The sequence below is a fragment of the Erythrolamprus reginae genome, chromosome 6, assembly GCF_031021105.1.
Source record: "Erythrolamprus reginae isolate rEryReg1 chromosome 6, rEryReg1.hap1, whole genome shotgun sequence".
NCBI classification, from domain to species: domain Eukaryota; kingdom Metazoa; phylum Chordata; class Lepidosauria; order Squamata; family Dipsadidae; genus Erythrolamprus; species Erythrolamprus reginae.
The window spans coordinates 75,095,370-75,120,240 of record NC_091955.1 but is presented as its reverse complement, the minus strand read 5'-3'; the positions used below and the strand labels follow the sequence as shown (position 1 = coordinate 75,120,240).

Sequence of the window (24,871 nt, the reverse complement as noted above, 5' to 3'; positions counted from 1 at the left end):
GGATTTATTGCAGACAGCTGGTTCATTTGCATCCTTTCAGAGGCTCTTTGAAGCACTTGCTGGTTTATCTGTGTCTTCAGGGGAACCTGAGTACTGATCCTCGTCCTGTAGTCTGCAAATTCTATATCTATATCTATATCTATATCTATATCTATATCTATATCTATATCTATATCTATATCTATATCTATATCTATATCTATATCTATATCTATATCTATATCTATATCTATATCTATATCTATATCTATACCTATACCTATACCTACACCTACACTTATACCTATACCTATACCTACCTACCTATCTACCTATCTATCTATACCTACCTACCTATCTACCTATCTACCTATCTATACCTACCTACCTATCTACCTATCTACCTATCTACCTATCTACCTATCTACCTATCTACCTATCTACCTATCTACCTATCTACCTATCTACCTATCTACCTATCTACCTATCTACCTATCTACCTATCTACCTATCTACCTATCTACCTATCTACCTATCTACCTATCTACCTATCTACCTATCTACCTATCTATCTATCTATCTATCTATCTATCTATCTATCTATCTATCTATCTAGATATCTATCTAGATATAGCTATAGCTATAGCTATAGCTATAGATTTATTTATTTATTTATTTATTCATTCATTCATTCATTCATTCATTCATTCATTCATTCATTCATTCATTTATTTATTCAATTTTTATGCCGCCCTTCTCCTTAGACTCAGGGGGGCTTACAACATGTTAGCAATAGCACTTTTTAACAGAACCAGCATATTGTCCCCACAATCTGGGTCCTCATTTTACCCACCTCGGAAGGATGGAATGTTGAGTCAACCTTGAGCCGGTGATGAGATTTGAACCGCTGACCTTCAGATCTACAGTCAGCTTCAGTGGCCTGAAGTACAGCACTCTACCTGCTGCGCCACCCCGGCGCAGATATAGATATAGATGTAGATGTAGATGTAGATTTAGATATAGATATAGATATAGATATAGATATAGATATAGATATAGATATAGATATAGATATAGATATAGATATAGATGTAGATATAGATATAGATATAGATATAGATATAGATATAGATATAGATAGATATAAATAGATAGATAGATATTGGAATGCCATTTCTGCTCTCACACCATTCAAAGGATGTTCACCCCAAATTGTATAGCTAAAGTTTATAGCTCTGTGGAAGTAGGAATGGATTTTCGGAAGAAACCAACTGCAGGTTACCGGAATCAGGAACATTGCTCAGGTGACCCTTCGTCAGTGTCTCTCAAATTGTGGGGTGGTTTGCTGCCCGGAAGGGAGGGGGGACGACACGCAGTGGAGTAGCAAAATGGAGCTCCATCCCAGAGCACCCAATTAGCATTGAATGATGTTGAAAGAAAATTCAGGGCGTCCTGCATAAGCCACGCCCACAGTGTGGTAGTAAAAATGTTGGTAGCGCTTCACTGGCATAGAGTGATGCCAGGGGGGGGGGCACGTGACCCAGGGGAATGGGATTTTTTTGCCGCAGGGAGTAGGGGTTTTTTTTTTTGCACCGAGCAATAGCATGCAGCACATAGCAGGAGATATGAAGTGCATATCACAAACCCTTAAGAGACACTGTGCAAAATTATTGAAGAGGGATGAAAAGAAAGGAGGAGAGGGACAGAGATAATGAGACAAACGTTAAATCTCCCAGCATGCTACATTCTAGCATAAATTGGCTTTTGAGTAGCTGGCACAGAGCAGGTGGATCTTTTCATTAAGCTTTCCATCATAGTTGCAATATTTCTTTCCCAGTCAATGGCTCCCAGTTCAATCATCTTTAATATGTATATCAAAGAGTCTATCTATCTATCTATCTATCTATCTATCTATCTATCTATCTATCTATCTATCTATCTATCTATCTATCTATCTATCATCTATCTATCTATCTATCTATCTATCTATCTATCTATCTATCTATCTATCATCTATCTATTTGGATTTATATGCCACCCCTCTCCGAGAACTCGGGGCAGCTTACAACACATAAAGAAGAAGAACAATACAATATAATAGTCTAAATCCAAATATTTAAAAAAACCTAAATGTGCTAGTCTATAAAACCCAGTATGATTTAAAAAATCAATCATACCCACTCAAACAACAACCATACATAGGATTCATCATCCAGGGGGCTAGAGTCTAATTGCCCCAAGCCTGGCAGCATTAGATGAGTCTTAAGACTCTTGCAGAAGGCAAAGAGGGTGTGGGCAGTACAAACATCCAGGGGGAGCGGATTCCAGAGGGATGGAGCCCCCACAGAGAAGGCTCTTCCCCTAGGCTCCACCAAGCAACATTGTCCAGTTGACGGGACCTGGAGAAGGCCAACTCTGTTCATGCAGCAGAACTTTGATGTGGTTTTCCAATTTATATCACCTGCTTTGCTTATGCTACATTTGCTGCCCCACTCATCCAATTTGGATGCGTCATTTTGGGTCCTATTCACCGTTTCTTGTTTAGTTTTTATAATGTTAAATAATTTAATATAATTAACAATATAATGTATATCACTATGCAAACCCATTATTTGACCATTCATAGCCAAATTATAAAATATTAGTTCTAGTATAAAGGCTTGGTACAACTTGGTAAATATCTGATGAAATATGAAAGACCAGAGGAGATAGTCAAAGGTACAATGATTGCTTGGGCGAAAAATGTTGGCCATAATATATATATAGAGGAATGGAAACAGATTTGGAAGAGAAATATTAAATTAACAAAATCCACAACATACAAAGAAAACCAATATAAAATGCTATACCGTTGGCATCTCCCACCCAAAAGACTAGCCAAAATGCACAAAAATTACAGTCCAATATGTTGGAATTGTAATAAGACTCAAGGCACCTTCTTTCATCTATGGTGGTTATGTCCAGAGACAAGAAAATATTGGAAAAAAATAAATAATTGGTTGTGTCAAATAACAAATACAAAAATGGAATATACGCCAGAGTTTTTTCTACTGGGTATTATGAGAGGTACCTATTCTAAAAATGTAAAATACTTAAGCTTGCATATTACAACAGCTGCAAGGATTGTATTTGCACAGAACTGGAAAAATCCGCAAATACCTGAAGACAATGAGATCATCAAGAAAATATATGACTATGCAGAGATGGACAGATTGACAATGGAGCTTAATAATCGAAAAGAATTGGACTATTATGAAACCTGGACAAAATGGTACCAATGGACAAAAAAAAAGAAACTTAAAAGAAGCATTGAAATAAAATATTAAGAAATCTAAAAGCAATTAAAAGACGTCGATAGGAATGTATATATGATGTAGATTAATCTGTAAATATGATTATGTACTGTTTTTTTTAAAAAATGGAAAAATTTAATAAATATATATTTTAAAAAAACATTCTGTCGTTACTATTAACCTAGTGCATTTTTAATAAGATGCCAATCTATGGAAGAATATTAAGGTTTGTGTCAAAGGCCACAGATATTGTGCTAGTGATACCATTCCCATCCACTTGCTTCTTGACCTCCGTAGCTATTCAAGACTACCTAACCAATGTCAGGCTACAGCTACTATGTAGGTTGCCTTCAATATTTTGGGGAAAGGTTTTGATTAAGAGACTGTGTGGTCTTAGTTGACTGTATGATTTGCCCCAATGATTCTTGCTATCCATGCTCAAATATTGCAAAGCCATTAATAATATGAGCGCAAATAAAGGGAATCATGTGCAAACATTCTGCATGATTGCATAATGGAATACGCCAGATATAAAACAAGTCAAGGATTTCTTGCATTTAAGGTTTCATGAAAAAATGAATTGGGGCAGTAATGCCAAGAACTGATATTGGGCTTGCCAAGGGCTTTTTAAACTAACATTTGCCAACATGACATTAAACAATGCATAGACAACATATGCAATGTGCATTCACACACACAAACACAAAGAGAGAGAGAGAGAGAGAGAGAGTCAGTCCGTCAGTCAGACAGACAGACAGTCAGACAGTCAGACAGACAGACAGACAGACAGACAGACAGACAGACAGACAGACAGACAGAGACGAAGACAGAGAAACAGAGACAGAGACTATAGTTAAGCATCTCAATGTTAAACCATTCTTCCTTTTCCCTTTCTTTTCACCCAAACACTGACAAGATACCAGAAGCTATTACAATGACTTGTCTAAAATAAAGGGCAAATGAATTTTGGCTGTAAAACGTCTAATTTTCATTCCCCCACCAAGGCAGAACGTGAAGATTTATCTGTCTGAAATGTCGCCTGGGACCAAGCCATTTTTGGTAAGTCATTACCTCTGTCGCAGTGCTAATTTCACTAAATGAAAGCCACAAATTCTTGTCAAAAGAAGATGTGGCTGAGTTCAGTTTTATCTCCTTCAGATGTTCGTCTTCTGCTGTGGCCAGCTGGTGAGAATTAGATGAGCCTTCTGCATTCTCTGAAAGCTAGTGACTTCCAGATATCTGGCCATGCTGGTTGGAGACTATGAGAGATGCAATCAAATATTTTTGGATTGTGCCAAATTGGGGGGAACTGAATCAGGTCGCCAGAAAGTCATTTTAAGTAATTGACTAAATGGACACCATTTAGATGGTATATACCAGGGGTAGGCAAAGTTGACTCTTCTATGACTTGTGGACTTCAACTCCCAGAATTCCTGAGCCAAACATGCTAGCTCAGGAATTCTGGGAGCTGAAGTCCACCTGTCACAGAAGAGCCAACTTTGCCTACCCCTGGTATATACAAATGGTGGAAGGCAGTGGTAGGATCCATTTTTTTTTACTACCAGTTTTGTGGGCATGGCTTGGTGGGCATGACTTGGTGGGCGTAGCAGGGGAAGAATACTTTAAAATCTCCATTCTTTCCCCACTCCAAGGAAAGCTTACTGCAAAATCCCCATTTCCTCCCAATCAGCTGGAATTCGGGAGGTAGAGAATAGATGGGGGTAGAGTCAGTATTTACCAGTTCTCTGAAATACTCAAAATTTCCACTACGGGTTCAGAACACTGAAAACTTTTAGCCTTTGAATGTTATGCTGGAGGCCCTATTCCTAAAGAGTCGGCCTTCTCCAGGTCCCGTCAACTAGACAATGTCAATTGGCAGGACCTAGGGGAAGAGCCTTCCCTGTGGGGGCCCCGGCCCTCTGGAATAAGCGCCCCCCAGAGAGTCGCACCACCTCCACCCTCCTCACCTTTTACAAGAGTCTACAGAGTCTATGGAGAGGGGTGGCATACAAATCTAATAAATAATAATAATAATAATAATAATAATAATAATTATTATTATTATTATTATTATTATTAATGCCGCAAGGCTTGGGACGATTAGATCACAGCCCTTGGCCAACAAATGTTTGTATGGTTTTGACAGTTTTTTTTTTTTTAAAGCATAACTGGGTCGGCTTATAAATACAAACAAACAAACACACAAACAAACAAACAAACCCTTCTTTGAGTGTGGAGATGATTTTTCTTGCTTTAGGACAGTGATTGCAAACCTATGGCACGGGTGCCACAGGTGGCATACAGAGCCATATCTGGTGGCACATGAGCCATTGCCTTAGCTCAGCTCCAATGTGCATGTGTGTGCTGGCCAGCTCTGGGAGGGTGTTTTAGGCTTCCAGAGAGCCTCCAGGCAATGTGGGAGGTTGTTTTTACCCTCTTCAAGAAGTAGGGAAGCCTTTGGAACTTGGGGAGGGTGAAACACGAGCCTACTGGGCCCGCCAAAAGTTGGGAAACAGTCTGTTTCTGGCCTCCAGAGGGCCTCTGGGGGATTGGGGAAAGTGTTTTTGGCTTCCCCAGGCATTGAATTATGGGATTGGGAACTTACACATTCATGGTAGGGCACACGCATCCTCTTTCGACACATGAGAAAAAAAAGGTTCGCCATCACTAGTGTTGGGTGAACCAAACCTGCAAAGTTTGGGTTTGTACTGAACTTTGCGTGGTTCGGTATACTGAACCCGAACCCAAATTTTTGCAAAAGTTTGGCAAAAGTTTGGGTTCGGGTTAGGGAGAGCGCCAGGAAGTGCCGCCACCCAGCTGTCACCTTCCAAAACAGCCGGGGAGCTGTCGGCCAGTCGGGAGGCGAAAAAGGAGGTGGAGAATCCCACGAGGAGATTTCAGGGGCGGAGCTTTGATGTCACTGAGACGTCCTTCCTGGCCGGCTGAAACGGGGACTCCAGGAAGTGACTCCAGGTCAGTGACGTCAAAGCTCCGCCCTTGGAATCCCCTTGTGGGATTCCCCACCTCCTTTTGAGCCTCCTGACTGGCTGACAGTTCCCCAGCTGTTCTGGGAAGTGCCGCCGCCCAGCTGTCACCTTCAGAAACAGCCGGGGTGCTACCTGGCGCTTTCCCAAGTGCCGAACCCGGAAGTTTGGCAAAAGTTTGGGTTTGGGTCCGGGTGCTGAACCTGAACTTTTAAAAAAATTTGGGGGCCGAACCTGAACCCGAACTTCATTGGGTTCGCCCAACACTAGCCATCACTGCTGTAGGAGATAGTGGTGTGACACCCCTTCAAGAAGTCATCACTGGGCAAACAGTTCCGATTTTGTCCAAGCTTTCCTTTCTGAAGAAAGTTATTGAGAGAATGGTTGGAGTTTCATAGGAAAAAGGAAGCAGACTATCTGGATGCTTAACAGTCCAGTTTCACACCAGGACATAGTACAGATAACTTTGTTTACACATGTCGGTGACCTCTGGCATAGCCAGGATGAAGGTGATGTAACTGTCCTGGTTTTTCTTGATGTCTCATTGGCTTTGAATGCCATTGAAAGCGTCAATCAAGCTATTCTCTTGGACTGACTGTGGGAGTTAGGAATGGAAGGCATGTCCTCCTTGCTTTGTGACCAGTTCCAGTTCATTCTGACAGAAGGGAGGAAGATGGAAGCCATGACATGTGGTGTGTCAACCATTGGCACTTTTGCCCCTCCTGCTTAATATGTGACTGAAGCCACTAGGTGAGGCCATCTGAAAACATTGGGTCATATATCATCAGGCTGATGATAGCCAGTTCTAGAGCTCAAGGCCTTATTGACCAAGGGTACTGTCAATCTCTGGCCCCAGGATATGAAAGAAACAAGCATGCTTAAACTCAGTGTTTCTCAAATAGTGGGGCGGCCCCCCCTGAGATGGCATGGAGCAATGCCAGGAGGGGCACATGACCTCGGGGAATGTGTGGTTTTTTTGTGGCAGGGAGTAGGGGATTTTTGCACCAAACAATAGCACACTGCACAGAGAAGGACAGTGATGGTGAACCTCCAAGTCTACGGAGAGGGGCGGCATACAAATCTAATAAATAATAATAATAATAATAATAATAATAATAACAACAACAACAATAATAATGATGATGATGATAATAATAATAATAATAATAGCCTTTTTTTCTCGGGTGCTGAAAGAGCATGGGTGTGTGCTATCACACACACCCATAATTCAATGCATGGGTAGGGTGAAAACAGCTCCCCCTGCCCCACGGAGGCCTCCTGGAGGCCAGAAATGACCTGTTTCCCAACTTCTGTTGGGCCCAATAGGTTTGTGTTTTGCTCTCCCCAGGCTCCAAAGGCTTCTCAGGAGCCAAGGGAGGGTAACAACGCCCTTTCCCATCCCCCCTGAAGGCTCTCTGGGAGCCAAAAACACCCTCCCAGAGCCTCTGTGCAAGCCAAAAATCAACTGGCCGGCACACACATGCACGTTGGAGCTGAGCTGGGGCAATGGCTTGCGTTCCAGCAGATATGGCCCTGTGTGCCACCTATGGCACCCGTGCCATAGGTTCGCCATCACTGGAGTAGGAGATATGAAGTGCATATCACAAACCCTTAAGAGGCACCACGGAAAAATATTTAACAGGGTTGAAAAGAAAGGAGGAGAGAGATGGAGATAATGAGACAAATGTACGTCTCCCAAAAGCTAAGAGGGGGAGATATGATAAAGCGTATGTAACGCTTGGCTTCACTGTGATAACCGTGGGAGACGAGGAAAGACCAGTATAATAATAATAATTGAATAATTTATTAGATTTGTATGCCGTCCCTCTCTGAGGACTCGGAGCGGCTCACAACAAAACACAATGTACAAATCTAATGTTAAAAGCAATTAAAAACCCGTCTTATAAAAACAGTCACACAACCTAACAAACCATACATAAAAAACCATAGTAGCTACGGGGTGTATCAGTTTCCACATGCCTGGTGATATAGGTGGGTTTTTAGGAGCTCTCAAAAGGCAAGGAGAGTGGGGGACAGTCCTAATCTCTGGGGGGAGTTGATTCCAGAGGGCCGGGGCTGCCACAGAGAAGGCTCTTCCCCTGGGTCCCACCAGATGGCATTGTTTAGTCGACAGGACCTGGAGAAGGCCAACTCTGTGGGACCTAATCCGTTGCTGGGATTCGTGCAGCAGAAGGCGATCCCAAAGATATTCTGGTCCAATGCCATGTAGGGCTTTGTTATAATTATTATTTTTTTATTTAGGTGGCTTTATAAATTTAAACTATAAATAAATAAAATCAAAATTTTATTTAATTGAATATCCAGTTTAATTTATATTTTAGAAGATCAGTTTCCATGTTTCTAATAATTTGCCTCTAGAGCTTTATTAAATATTCTGGGATTCTCCTGGTTAATATTTCCCTCTAAGATTTTGCATATTCATATTGATAAATCCCACTTATATTTCTAGTATTAGAACTCCATTAAACCAGAAATAGTTTTACTTAATTTACCTTAGTTAATCGTAAAATATGAAGGCCTACAAAATTGCCTATTGGAGGTCCGTGAAGAAATGCATGCATTATTTTGGAAATACGCATACACTCTTTTGAAATATTATACAGAACAATGTTCTGTTTACTGTAAAGCAAGGATTTTTATTGTTATTTGTAAGCAAATCAAATGTTTCCACGTAAATTTGCCTCCAAAAAGGCAGCGGCTAAGTTGACATGCAGTACTAAGCCATAGTGTTTTCAATAACTATGCTTTTCATAACATTAAGCCATAAAAATTAATTCAAAACTATTCACCCTATGGCTTAATGTATTGTGTGAACAAAACCAATGGAAGTATCTACTTCTAAAATATTGGAGTTTACACTTAATGAATTAAAAATGGAATAGAGAAAGATTCTGGGTGGCAAAGCGGAATTTCATGCCTAGCCCATGAAGAAGTACACAGAAAGATAGAACTCAGGAAGCTCAAACTGCCCAAGGAGCTGCTGATACAGTTCTACAGATGAATCATTGAGTCTGTCATCTGCACCTTAACTGTCTGGTTTGGTTCTGCAACCCAACAAGACAAACACAGACTTCAGAGGAGAATTAGAACTGCAGAAAAAACAATTGCTGCCAACCAGCCTTCCATTGAGGACCTGTATACTGCACGAGTCAAAAAGAGGGCTGTAAAAATATTTATTGACCCCTCACATCCTGGACACAAACTGTTTCAACTCCTACCCTCAAAACGTCGCTACCGAGCACTAAACACCAAGACAACTAGACACAAGAACAGGTTTTTCCCGAACGCCATCACTCTACTAAACAAATAATTCTCTCACTGTCAGACTTTTTACTAAATCTGCACTTCTATTTCTACTAGTTTTCCCCCCTCATCATTCCCATCATCCTTTTCCTCCCACTTAGGACTGTATGACTGTAGCTTGTTGCTTGTATCCTTTATTAATATCGATTGTGTCTTCATTGCTTATTTGACCCCTATGACAATCATTAAGTGTTGTACCACATGATTCTTGTATGTATCTTTTTCTTTTATGTACACTGAGACCATATGCACCAAGACAAATTCCTTGTGTGTCCAATCACACTTGGCCAATAAAATTCTATTCTATTCTATTCTATTATTATTATTATTATTATTATTATTATTATTATTATTATTATTATTAATTGGATTTGTATGCCGCCCCTCTCCGCAAACTCTATTCTATTCTATTCTATTCTATTCTTCTTCTTCTTCTTCTTCTTCTTCTTCTTCTTCTTATTATTATTATTATTATTATTATTATTAATATTATTATTATTATTTATTGGATTTGTATGCCGCCCCTCTCCGCAGATTCTATTCTATTCTATTCTATTCTATACTTTCTATGACCTCGAAGAGACAGGGACAGAGACCTTTATAAATGCAACATATGTGGATATCACAAAAGTATGCAGATGAGTTAGTGACAAGAAAAGCAGCAGTCAAATGACATCATGGATGGCCACAAACAGCGCCTAGTGCTGAATATCAAAGCAGTAAAAACCTATCCAATTCTTTTATGAAGTTTCTTCTACTAAAGCATGTGTGTGTTAGATTATTCTTTTCACCCAGTGCCAAGTCTTGTGGTTTTTCATTTTTAATGCAAGCAATGCCTCAGAAGATTTGCTTTAAACATAACAGTTGATTATTGTTAGTGGAAAAATGCATTCCATTTTGTGGCAGTCAAAAGCTCTAGGTAGTTTTTAGATTTATGGATGTTGAGTGAATAAACCAAGTATTCAATAATTTGGCTGTGACTCATTTCTCAGAGGACCATTGTTCTGTTTTTGATTAGTAAGTGTGGATTAGGTTGAAATTTTTCCATCAGTGTTCTTAGATGGAGGAAGTCCTCACAGACAGGGTCAGTGTCGTAATTTTCTTTGAATTAATGACATGAATTAAGTGTTTCCTTTATAATTTCAAATGCTGTTTTTTCTGGGAAATGGATGGAAAGATATTGCCTTTTAGAAGGTCCAAAATATATAACTGGTCACACTGTTATTAGAGTCAACTAAAATGTCATAAGAGGGTGAACGGAGTTTCAAGTTCTCCAAAATATCTTACCAAAAAGTAGCATGGGGAAAAAAAATGAAAGGAATAATAAAAAAAAAAACCTAGGGCAGATAAGGTCTGCAGTTCAAAGACAGCCTAAAGACCAAAATTGTAGTCTGAATGCAGTAATGATAGGTGTTAATAATTGTATGCACTGAAGAACCAAAAAAAAAGTGGCTCAATCGCTAAGTGGTGTGTGACTTGTGATCCCATCACAGCACACCAGGTCTCCCTGTCCTCATCTTTTGGAGTCTGTCCAAACCGCTGGGTGAGATCATCCAAGGGCATGGGGTGAGGTATCATCAGTACGCTGATGATACCCAGCTTTACATCTCCACCCCATGTCCAGTCAACAAAGCAGTGGAAGTGATGTGCCGGTGTCTGGAGGCTGTTGGGACCTGGATGGGTGTCAACAGACTCAAACTCAACCTGGATAAGACGGAGTGGCTGTGGGTTTTGCCTCCCAAGGACAATCCCATCTGTCCGTCCATTACCCTGGGGGGGAATCATTGACCCCCTTGGAGAGGGTCCGCAACTTGGGCGTCCTCCTTGATCCACAGCTCACATTAGAGAACCATCTTTCAGCTGTGGCGAGGGGGGCATTTGCCCAGGTTTGCCTGGTGCACCAGTTGCGGCCCTATCTGGACCGGGACTCATTGCTCACAGTCACTCATGCCCTCATCACCTCGAGGTTCGACTACTGTAATGCTCTCTACATGGGGCTACCTTTGAAAAGTGTTCGGAAACTTCAGATCGTGCAGAATGCAGCTGCAAGAGCGGTCATGGGCTTACCTAGGTATGCCCATGTTTCACCATCACTCCGCAGTCTGCATTGGCTGCCGATCAATTTCCGGTCACAATTCAAAGTGTTGGTTATGACCTTTAAAGCCCTTCATGGCACTGGACCAGAATATCTCAGAGACTGCGTTCTGCCGCACGAATCCCAGCGACCGATTAGGTCCCACAGAGTGGGCCTCCTCCGGGTCCCATCAACTAAACAATGTCGGTTGGCGGGCCCCAGGGGAAGAGCCTTCTCTGTGGTGGCCCCGACTCTCTGGAAGCAACTCCCCCCAGAGATTAGAACTGCCCCTACTCTACCTGCCTTCCGTAAACTCCTTAAAACCCACCTTTGTCGTCAGGCATGGGGGAACTGAAACACCTCCCCCGGGCATGTACAATTTATGCATGGTATGTTTGTGTGTGTGTTTGTTAGAAAAATGAGGTTCTTTTTAAAATATTTTAAAGTTATTTGGATTTGTTATGAATTGTTGTGTCTTGTTGTGAGCTGCCCCGAGTCTGTGGAGAGGGGCGGCATACAAATCTAAATAATAATACTAATAATAATAATACTAATAATAATAATAATAATAATAATAATAATAATAATAATAATAATAATAATAATAATAATAATGTCCATTGCATAGATGGCAATATCTAACCACCTCATCCTCTACCCTTCTCCTTTTGCCTTGAGCAGTATTTTTCAACCAGTGTGCCATGAGACATGGCCAGGTGTGCCATGGGGAAATTAAACATGGGTCCCCAAACTATGGCCCGTGTGCCGGATATGGCCTGTGGAGGCCATTTATCCGGCCCGCCACCAGCCGCCTAAGACAGTGGTTCTCAACCTTTCTAATGTCGTGACCCCTTCATACAGTTCCTCATGTTGTGGTGACCCCCAACCATAGGTCTAGCGCCAATTGTCCCAGCAGAGCTTTAAGCTGATTGGCAGAAAAGTCAGAGGGACACTCTCACTGTAAACACCTGATTGGTTGGATTTTAAAAATGTTCCAAGGCACCAGAATAGAAGCTTTAGTTCCTAACACCATAGGAAATTTGTCTTTTCCCATGGACTTAGGCGACTCCTCTAAAATGGTTGTTCGACCTCCAAAGGGGTCCCGACCCCCCAGGTTGAGAACCATTGTTCTAAGATCTATTGAAATTGAGGTATAATGATAAAAAAAAGAAAAAAACGGAAGAGGAAAAAATAGCACTCCTCTGTTTTCTCTATTATCCCATTATTGTTCCCAATATTTTATATGCAAAGGTGGAAGAAAGTTTATTTGGGGCATATGGGAGATCTATGGGAAGGGGTTGGGAATAGGGAGAATCCGTGGATAAGAAACTAATTTTTCCAGCTTCAAAAAAATATGTTATGCATCTTTTAATGTTAAATCAGCGTATGGGGTAGAGGTGATAAGGATATCTTTTCCCCTCACTTTGTTTCAGGTTTCTTGTTACCTAACTTCTTTTGAATGCTGTTTTCTTTAGGAAAAAAATAGAGAAATGAATTCTTTGGCTGTTTGCTAGCAGTGTACAATTCCTGGGTCAAGTGTAATTGCATAAATTAGAGGTTGACAGCATTATTATTGTGGAAGGTCTGGTTTTTTTTTCTTTTACAAAAGCGAAATGCCAAAGTCTTGTCTTGAATACCTGCAATTCCTTTTTAACCGAGACATAGGTTTTCACGTGATTTTCCAGCTGTTTGGATTCAAAGGACAATTACGCTCTTCACAGAGATTTCTATTGGTTGCCAAGCATCTCATTGTGAACTTGGAAAGCCACAATTTCCCCCTGCCATGGAATTTAGGCTACTAAGCAGCTTGCTTTAAGAGCAGATGATGGAATGCTCTACAAAGAGAGACAACCTGGAAACATTTTATGCTATTTGGCAACCAGTTCAATATTACTTGACTCAGTGAAATATGACTTAGTCTTTATCACCTAACTGTTCCTGGCCAACTCTTTCTTCTGTTTTTTTCATCTATCTCTGATTCCTGCAGCTTATTGTGTATGTGAATTCTTTTTTGTTTGTTTGTTTCAAGCAATGAGCATACACATCACTTTTTCTTTTGGTCTAATGTTGGTTTATACAGTATATAAATCAAGATCTACCATGGCACTATAGATAATATGTTGATGTGTGCAATTGGAGGTCCCTGGCTCAACTGATGGAGTTGCTTTATAAGGACAAAGTTCAAATGCTGCATTATAGTAGCTATAATATATTTGTTTGGTTTTGCTGGGTTGGGAATTCTGGGAGTTGAAGATTTGGGAATTCTGGGAATTGAAGGGTGTGGAATTCTGGGAATTGAAGGGTGGGGAATTCGGGGAGTTGCTAAATCAGGGTTGGGCATGGCCAGCATGTGACAAATCTGGCCCAGGGGCCATGAGTTTGTCCCCCCTGCTTTAGAAGGAAATGGCAACATGAAGGCCCTTCCTCTCTTTTCAATCTTTGAAACTATTTAATTTTCATTGTAATTGTTTTAGTGTAATATTTATGCATAGTTTTTAAAACTTTTATCTGTTATTTGAACACCACCCAGAGTTAGAAATATAGAAACAGAAGATTGACAGCAGAAAAAGACCTCATGGTCCACCATCTAGTCTATTATTTCCTGTATTTTATCTTAGGATGGATATATGTTTATCACAGGCATGTTTAAATTCAGTTACTGTGGATTTGCCAAGCCCGTCTGCTGGAAGTTTGTTCTAAGCATCTACTACGCTTTCGGTAAAATAATATTTTCTCACGTTGCTTCTGATCTTTCCCCCAACTAACCTCAGATTGTGCCCCCTTGTTCTTGTGTTCACTTTCCTATTAAAAACCCTTCCCTTTTGCTCTGTATGGAAGATGGACAGTTTCTAAATGTGATATAAATAAAAAATAAATCAATTCTGTTGCATTAAGGCAGTGTTTCCCAACCTTGGCAACTTGAAGATATTTGGACTTCAACTCCCAGAAAAGTGAACACTGCTTTAAGGTTTAATTGCAGGCTACTTTATTATGCCAAGTTCTTACAGCTACACACACACCAAAAACAAAAAACAAAAAAGGCACCCAGAGCATCACCATCAAGACCAAGTTACAATATATTAGAATAGAATAGAATTTTATTGGCCAAGTGTGATTGGACACACAAGGAATTTGTCTTGGTGCATATGCTCTCAACATACATAAAAGAAAAAAAATACATTTGTCAAGAATCATGTGGTACAACACTTAATGATTGTTGTAGGGGTCAAATAAGCAATGAGGAAACAATCAATATTAATAAAAATCTTAGGATACAAGCAACAAGTTACAGTCATACAGTCCTAAGTGGGAGGAAAAGGATGATAGGAATGATGAGAAAAAACTAGTAGAATAGTAGTGCAGATCTAGTAAATAATATCATTACTGAGTATCATCAGGTTATTGATGGTACAATGCCATGTTGACGGACGACTCTTGACAACAGGATAATATAGCTGTTAAACAAAGTGATGAAAGAAGGAGAGAACTATCCCCCTAAAACCGTGATGGCAAACCTGTGCCAAAAGTAGCACACAGGGCCCTCTCTGTGGGCACACGCACAGTCGCCAGATGTTCTTCTGGTTTTTGGTCCGTCGGTCTTTGTGGATGCCAGAGCACAGGAAAACAGTCTGAAAATGCCCCCAAAACAGCCTCCAAACCAGTGGTGGATTTCTTCCGGTGTGGGCTAGAGCAGTATTTTTCAACCAGTGTGCCGTGAGACATGGTCAGGTGTGCCATGGGGAAATTAAACATGACTCCCCAAACTACGGCCCGCATGCCAGATATGGCCCGCGGAGGCCATTTATCCAGCCCACCGCCAGCCGCCTCCATCCAAACATAAACATTCCCCTCACAATCCCTCCAGCTATCAGCGACAGGAAGAGTGGAGACACAGGGAACGCTCACTGACCAATCACCTTCTATGATTCATCACGACCACCAGCGATGAACCAATAGCAGGCCACCTCTCATCCACACCCAGGAAGGTCCCCGCTCATGCTGCTGCACACTTGTCAATGTGTGACTGCGGCAAGTAGTTGAAGCTGCTACTCCTACCCATGGTCCCAATTTCTAATCCTGGTCAGGACAGGAGGTAAATGTTGCCACCACTAAATGAAGCCTCAACCTCAGATGGTTATGTCTATCCTGATAGTGTATAATACGTACTGTGTTAGAGTGTCATTTTGTATCATTTTGTTTGGTGGTGTGCCCCAGGGTTTTGTAAATGTAAAAAATGTACCGCGGCTCCAAAAAGGTTGAAAATCACTGGGCGAGAGCACTGCAGTGGTAGCAACCGACTGATGACACAATTTTCAGCAATTGTTTCTGGTGTCTCCGTTTTGGAAGTCTCCCGTACGCTATTGTCTTAACTCCAACCTTTATTCTTCGTCCGAACCACAGCTGAGAAGCGCCTTCTCAGGAGATGCCGGGAAAAAAATATCATCAGTAGGTTCCTACATTTTTGGACCTATAAACTAGGATTTGAGAGAAGCCTATTGTATTATTACTTACATATACTATTATTTGATAAATATTATGCCGACATGCACACACACTCTTCGACGTACATATGGGTGTGAAAACACTATAGAAAGCACAGGAAAATTGTAGCTATTGTGTGTCATCCCAAAATTTACATTCCCCAGAAAAAAACAGCTGGGGGAACTGACCCAACTTTTCAGCATGCAAAGGATCAATGGATGGCTAAACTTACTGAAATAAAAGCCCCTTTCTCCACAGACGAATTGAAGAGCATCAACCAACTCAGCACCACAAAGTGTTTCTTGGCCAGCAGCAGCAACAGACGAGCTGGTTAATGTGAGCAAACACAGGCCAAAGTAGAAGAAATTAATGGATGTTGCAGTGAGCATCTTTACCTGTGAACGAAATAAAACTATGTCAGTATTTTCTCAGATAATGCCAATAAATAAGGTGCTTATTTCTGTAGAATCTACATTGATTGCATTATTAACACAGAGGCCCATTCGGAAAGAATTATTGGAGTTAGTTTTTTAGAACTTATATTTGACTTCTTTTTTATTGCTGTATCTTTTTGTATTGTTATTATGTTATAAGCCGCCTTGAGCCCTTTAGGATCGGGCGGCATAGAAGTCGAATAAATAATATTACGTATTGAGGAAAATTCTGATCAAATAACCATGAACTTTGTTGGTCCAGCAGCTACTAACTATGGGCAATTTCAAATTTTTACTTCTGATAGTTCTTTATTTCCAAACAAATTTGACTGGATGGTCCTTTATGCAGATCAGAAACTTCATTCCAATAGATCCCGGACAATATTTCAAACAAACAATTTTATAAATTAGGATACAGGGCTACCTCCAGCCAGGAAACCCAGTTTTTCTATTTCTTTCTGACCTCTGAGAATTGTTTGTTTCATCTCATGCCTTTTCTCTGAGGTATACCCTCATCCGCTCCAAATTTGATTGAAGTAAAATCAGAAGCACATTTATTTATTTATTTATTTATTTATTTATTTATTTACTTACTTACTTACTTACTTACTTACTTATTTATTTAGTCATTTGTCCAATACACAATACATATGGAAGAGAATAGACATGAAGTAATATATATAAAGATAATATGTAAAAATAGAGAAGATATATGAAAGGAAGAAAATATATATGATATATGAGATAAAGGAAAGACAATTGGACAGGGGACAAAAGGCACACTAGTGCACTTATGTATGCCCCTTACTGACCTCTTAGGAACATCCAGAAAATTACAAGCATTTTGAGCAAAATGAATTAAGAAAACATCTCATTTTCAGATAAATCTTTTACTTTTTTAAATACCTTAGCGTATTTTGTATGTTGGTGTGACAGTTGATTTCTATCCTGCATTCTTTTTTTTTCTCTTAAAGAAATCCATGGGTCATTGTGTTGGCGTCAGGGATGAAATTCAAAAATTTTCCCTACCGGTTTTGTGGGCGTGGCTTGGTGGGCATGGCAGGGGAAGGATACGGCAAAATCTCCATTCCTTTCCCACTCCTAAGGGAAGGATATGGTAAAATGTCCATTCCCACACCACTCCAGGGGAAGGATATTGCAAAATGTCCATTCCCAACCACTCCAGGGGAAGGATATGGCAAAATCTCAATTCCCACACCACTCCTGTGGCCAGCCGGAGGTGCTATTTGCCAATTCTCTGAACTACTCAAACTTTTTGCTACCAGTTCTCCAAAACCTGTCAAAACCTGCTGAATTTCACCCCTCGTTGGCCAATTTAAGGCATGGAGCTGAGCTAGGGCAATGGCTTGCGTGGCAGCAGATATGACTCCACGTGCCACCTGTGGCACCCGTGCCATAGGTTCACCATCACTGCTATATGGCAATCCTGATTGGGTTAGGTTTATTTATTTATTCATCGTACTGATATAGAAACATAGAAACATAGAAGTCTGACGGCAGAAAAAGACCTCCTTGTCCATCTAGTCTGCCCTTATACTATTTTCTGTATTCTATCTTAGGATGGATATATGTTTATCCCAGGCATGTTTAAATTCAGTTACTGTGGATTTATCTACCACGTCTGCTGGAAGTTTGTTCCAAGGATCTACTACTCTTTCAGTAAAATAATATTTTCTCACGTTGCTTTTGATCTTTCCCCCAACTAACTTCAGATTGTGTCCCATTGTTCTTGTGTTCACTTTCCTTTTAAAAACACTTCCCTCCTGGACCATATTTAACCCTTTAATATATTTAAATGTTTCGATCATGTCCCCCCTTTTCCTTCTGTCCTCCAGACTATACAGATTGAGTTCATTAAGTCTTTCCTGATACGTTTTATGCTTAAGACCTTCCACCATTCTTGTAGCCAGTCTTTGGACCCGTTCAATTTTGTCAATATCTTTTTGTAGGTGAGGTCTCCAGAACTGAACACAGTATTCCAAATGTGGTCTCACCAGCACTCTATATAGCGGGATCACAATCTCCCTCTTCCTGCTCGTTATACCTCTAGCTATGCAGCCAAGCATCCTACTTGCTTTCCCTACCGCCCATCTCACAATCAAGCACAAATATGCTGCCCACCTCACAATCAAGTGACGTTGATTTAGACTTAGAGGTATGGATGTGTGGCTCTGCTTCCCCAAATATCTCCTGTATAGGTGGGATAACTCAGAAACTGTGCTAATGCTACGTGGATTTTTCTCCATGTAATTTAGCAATAGCAATAGCACTTAGACTTATATGCCACTTTGCAATGCTTTACAGCCCTCTCTAAGTGGTTTGCAGAGTCAGCATATTGCCCCCAACAATCTGGGTCCTCGCATTACTGATCTCAGAAGGTTGGAAGGCTGAGTCAACCTTGAGCTGCTTGGGATCGAATTCCTGGCGAGAGCAATGATTTAGACCTGCAGTGCTGCATTCCAACCACTGTGCCGCTGCAACTCTTAATTTATCCCCAAGATTGATGGCTAAATGAGATGCATCGCCTTCATCGTCATGATCGCCCCTTTTTTCTCAGCCTCCCAAAATTTTGTCACATTATAGGATTATTGAAAATTACAACGTTGCCCAGTAAGTAGAAAAAGATTTGCTTGCCAAACACTTCATTGGCAATGGCTGGAAGGATTACATAGGTTACTTGTCTTAATAACGTTGAAAAGCAGGTTTTCCCTCAATGAAGCTTTTATTCCCAAGAGAATTCCTTTTCCTTGAGACACAGACAGACAGACAGACAGACAGACAGACAGACAGACAGACAGACAGACAGACAGACTACACAAGCTACTTATTCCTGAGGGGTGGGGGCAGGGGTGGGTTCTATTTAATTTCCCTATTTACTTCCCCTCGCATCCTGGACATAAACTGTTTCAACTCCTACCCTCAAAACGTCGCTACAGAGCACTGCACACCAAGACAACTAGACACAAGAACAGTTTTTTCCCCGAACGCCATCACTCTGCTAAATAAACAATCCCTCAACATTGTCAAACTATTTACTATGTCTGCACTACTATTACTACTAGTTTTTTTCTCATCATTCCTATCACCCATTTCCTCCCACTTATGACTGTATGACTGTCACTTGTTGTTTGTATCCTAAGATTTTTATTAATATTGATTGTTTCTTCATTGCTTATTTGACCCCTATGACAATCATTTAAGTGTGGTACCACATGATTCTTGACAAATCTATATTTTCTTTTATGTACACTGAGAGCATAGGCACCAAAGACAAATTCCTTGTGTGTCCAATCACACCTGGCCAATAAAGAATTCTATTCTATTCTATTCTACTCTACTCTACTCTACTCTACTCTACTCTACTCTACTCTACTCTACTCTACTCTACTCTGGTCTAGTCTACTGGTTCACATTGCGATGAAAGTCCACTTTTTGTGCAAGCGTGTGCTTGCTTTGCTATCATGCGAGTATGCGTCACTTCCCAGAAATGATCCTCTGAACATGCACAGAAGAATTAGCGCATGCACAAGGGGCTATTTGGCAATCCGTGGCAACCAGAGGACTGGTTTGGGAGTGTGGACCACCAATCATCACTGCTGGTTCAGCAAGCCAGCAGTGGGAGTTTTCCACTACTGGTTCTAAAGGACCGGTCCGAACAGGAAGCAACCCATTATTGGATGGGTGGGAGGTAATCTGAATCACAGACAGAAACAACTACATAGAAATGCCTAGCTCGGCCTTCACATTAAACGTAAAACACTTCTCTACAAAAGCCCATCTATAATGACTAGCCAATCTAGCGGAGAACCTACACAATAGAGAAGAGTAATAGGCAAGATCTTCCTTTATGTAAGCATCCAATATAAAGTTAGAAATATACTGCTTAAAAAAAATAAAGGGAACCCCTAAACAACAGAATATAATTCCAAGTAAATCAAACTTCTGTGCAATCAAGCTGTCCACTTAGGAAGCAACACTGATTGACAATCAATTTCACACGCTGTTGTGCACATCCAACTTTGTACAGAACAAAATACTCAATGAGGATATTTCATTCATTCAGATCTAGGATGTGTTCTTTGAGTGTTCCCTTTATTTAATTTTTTTGAGCAGTATATCATGTCTTCCCTGGTCCTTCTCCTCATCAAAATACACTGCTCAAAAAATAAATAAATAAATAAAGGGAACACTTAAAAAACAGAATATAACTTCAAGTAAATCAAACTTCTGTGCAGTCAAACTGTCCACTTAGGAAGCAACACTGATTGACAGTCAATTTCACAGGCTGTTGTGTACATCCAACTTTGTACAGAACAAAATATTCAATGAGAATATTTCATTCATTCAGATCTATATATAACTATATATTGGATGTGTTATTTGAGTGTTCCCTTTATTTATTTATTTATTTATTTATTTATTTTTGAGCAGTATATCATGTCTCCCCTGGTCCTTCTCCTCATCAAAATACACTGCTCAAAAAATAAAAATAAAAGGAACTCCTAAACAACAGAATATAACTTCAAGTAAATCAAACTTCTGTGCAATCAAACTGTCCACTTAGGAAGCAACACTGATTGACAGTCAATTTCACATGCTGTTGTGCAAATGAAATATTCAATGAGAATATTTCATTCATTCAGATCTAAGATATATTATTTGAGTGTTCCCTTTATTTATTTTTTAGAAGCATATATATTTAAAAGGCTCAATGCAGATGAAATAGCTATCCAGCATTTGCAAAACATGATAGTCCCAGAATAGTAGAAAGGCAAATATGAGAGTGTCTCCAGAAGCAGAAATTAGGTTCACTCTATTCAATCGTGGAAACTAAGACTAGTCTCAATTTTCATAATACCATTTCCCTCTTTTTGGTGATACCTCAAAAGTGTTTGAAGCAGAGGCAAGTCAACTGCTTTCAAAGGTGCAGTTCAAAACGTTATCCTAGCATTGTCCCAACGAAATGGCATTGCGTACCTAGAGAAGAACACTGTGTATTCAACACAGTGTTCTTTGATCCCAGTTGGCTATGCCTCAAACATAAACTTCATTTAACAATGTTATTTTTTTTTTGAGACTGCAGCAGACTTTGCACAGTGTAAAAAAAGAAATATCAGATCTAGGACAAGAGAATGGGACTCAGTGTTATTCCCAATCTTTTATGTGAGCCAAGAATGTGACACCACACACTTCCCTAGAAGTTCAATAATTTTCTCCTAGATCGCAAAAATCATAATCCCTTTACAAAGTTTGGAAAGAGGAAATTACGGTCAAATGGACCAGAAATCCTACTCCATCAATCCTATAATAGTGTTTTTTGAAGATTTATCTTTCAGAAAAATTCCCTGATGTACCTTAATATTTCTCCTTCATTTAGATGGGGAAGACTCAAGTCATTAAAGGAATACTTACGATAATTAACAATTTGGCTGCTTTGGTCTTTTTTCAATAGATCAGTGTGTCCCCAATTTATTCTCTGTCCCATTTGAACTGAAGGCAGAGGCCTTTAAAAGCAAGTCCTGGAAAGTGGGTGGGGTTTATCAGAGTGTCTGATTAAATTTGGACTCTGAGTTCAACTCTGTACTGTGCGGGACTGGCTAAACAATGTGGTAATGAATGACCAATTATGTTTCATAGCTGCCATTTCAACAGAACCTCTCCTTCAGAGAAGATCTAGTATCTTCTGCATCTGGAGTGCAACCGTCCAAAACAGTGGCTCTTAAAGTAGCCAGCAGATGGATTTGCTCCTTGGCTTTAAACACCTTCTTTTGCCCTCCCCAACTCCTCCCATTCGGCAAGCATCGAATCAAGCAGCGCATACAAAAAGGACGCTTGAGCGAAATTTGGGCGCGCGCCGGTTTGGTGGCTATCTAAAATAACAACGCTTGGGGTTTGCTGAAAGCGCTTTTCAGAGACACAGCAGCTGGAGTACTGTAGACAAATTACTTAGCACAATCTGTGCTAAGTAACTACATATGTTAGCTATCAGACATTATCATTAGATAAATAAGGCAATGTAAGCAACCAACGTGATACCAAGGAAGCATTGAATAAGAAATCAAACTTACTGTAAGTACACTGACCACCAGGATAAAGTGAGTGGTTCTGTTTTATTTGGGACTCATTATACCTAGGTAGGCAGGTAGGGTTCAAATCCTTACCATGAACTCATGGACCTTTTAAAGACTATATGTAGTACATGAACTTTAGGAGCTATCCAAGTCCTGGCATTCAGTAGGTAGAGAAAGTAATATATAGCATCTATTAAAATAATCTTTCCTTAAAATCTCAAAACAGATAGTTACAAATTTTATATCTTATCATGCCTTTGTCTACCAGGTATTCTTTTTCTACCTATTGGCATTCCCAAACAATAATAAAGAACCAATTCCTTCTAGAACCTAGCAGGATCAGTGCAGCTAGGATTATTCAGAAATAAGTTGAGAAAAGTTCCCATGGCACTATTCTCAAGAATATCCTCATCTCAAAGATAGCCTTAGGAATTCAAGAAAAATAGTATTTGGAATTAAGGTTGCAAGCTTTGAACACTTACATGGTAACAACCCACATTTAACTTGTTGAATTTTCTTCCTAACATGCCTGCATAGGATCCAGCTACAAATCCCTTTAAACTTAATAGGATTTGGGTTTCAGCTAACATGTTTAGTGGTTTAGTACTGCCTTCTTTTATAAATTCAATTTTGCTACACTATGCTAATTAATTGTGATTGGGAAACTTATAGTAACAATAAAAAATTACCTTCCTCTTTTCAATAAACTGAACGTTGGATGCTGTCCATAGTTCTGCAGTTATAACCATGACCCTCCAATAGCTATTGATTCCAGCAATATTTGCATGACACTATTTGTTCTTACTCTAAACATGCTGTAAAATTATTTCTTTCAAGTAAAGTAAAATGGATAAATCATACTCAGGCAAGGTAGTTTAAAAAAAAAAGTAAAAACAAAACTAAATTGGCACCTACAGCTTTGGAGGCTGTCAGCTGCACACAACTCTGCCTACAAAATGGAAAAACAAAACTTTATTCTTGAAGGATATAATTTTGCTGAGAATGGAAACTTGAAGCCAGCTGACAAAAACAGAGGTCAGTGGATCTACTGAAGTCAAATCTAGCTAAAAGGAGTTATGTTTCCAAGAAGCAGTGAATGCAGGATACTATTTAAAAAAAATATCCTATCAAACTTTGTTTAACAAAAGCTGCCTCGTGAAAGTAAAATAAAACTGCATAAAATACTTTGCTCACTTTTTAAAAACTGCATAATTGCTTAAATTTAGCATGAATCTGAAATAGCAGAAAGATATGCATGGTTCCTCTTCTTTCAGAAAAGGAAAAACAAACTTCACTTTCACAGGAAACCATTAAAAAAACAACATCTAAATGTAGTTTGATGCCAATAAGCAGCTTCTATAAAGACTATATACAGTAATCTCTGGGTTGCTTCTGTACTTCTGGGTATATAATAATCCTAGAGAACTGAATCAGCTACTTGATGTCTAATGGGTATCACAATGTCAACATTTGCACCTGCAGTGCAATTCAAAACTGTTTGTATCCAACTCAGCAGTTATTGACCACGGCAAATGATGTAAGTGGGAATTTTCAATATGACAGAGCAAGAATTTTTGCAGAAAGTTTTTCTAATCCAAGTTGAATTCTTAAGTACCTTCACCATCACTGTTTCTAAGCTGTGTTCAGAGCAGTCATTCCATGCAGTCATTTCTCAACTGTGCTAAAATTGTTCAGCAGTTTAGAAATAAAATCCCAGTGCAGAAAGAATGCCACTGAAAGTGTCTATAACAATCTTCAAGCCAAAATCTGATTACACATCCCACCCAAATTATAAATTATATATAAATCAAATAGGAAGAAAGATTTACCTTCAAGAAATCACAAAAGCAGCACTTAAATAATAGTGTTGAAAGATTGTTGGTTTCCCCCATTGCTTCTTATAAGTGCAAACTCTGGAAATGAATTGGTTAGCAGAGGAATAATGAGAGGGGAAGAAAAAGGAAGAAAAAAAAATCCAGGAGATATTCACATATCAATATTGAGGAGTTTTATTCCATTGCGCAGGCTTGATCTGCTCTGATTTGAGAATGAGATTTAGCAAACAGAGGAAGATTTAGAGAAAATCCTCACATTTATCTACATTACAGACACTGCAGACAGGAAACAGCTGGAAGAGCATTTCTCTCTCTCTCTCTTCTCTCCTTTCTCTCTCTCTCTCTCTCCACTCTCTCTCTCTCTCTTTCTCTCC

General features: G+C 39.7%; 1 protein-coding gene across 1 annotated transcript in view; it reads right to left on the bottom strand.

Moving 5' to 3' along the window:
• IGF1 (insulin like growth factor 1) overlaps positions 1-24,670 on the bottom strand; it is a 71,263-nt gene extending 46,593 nt beyond the window's left edge. The window contains exons 1-2 of the mRNA XM_070756278.1: positions 24,492-24,670; positions 16,369-16,531 (exon numbers count right to left, since the gene is read on the bottom strand). Of these exons, the coding sequence (XP_070612379.1) occupies positions 16,369-16,531; positions 24,492-24,554 (226 nt within the window). The 5' untranslated portion in view covers positions 24,555-24,670. The remainder of the gene's footprint in view (positions 1-16,368; positions 16,532-24,491) is intronic.
• Positions 24,671-24,871: the final 201 nt, after the last annotated feature.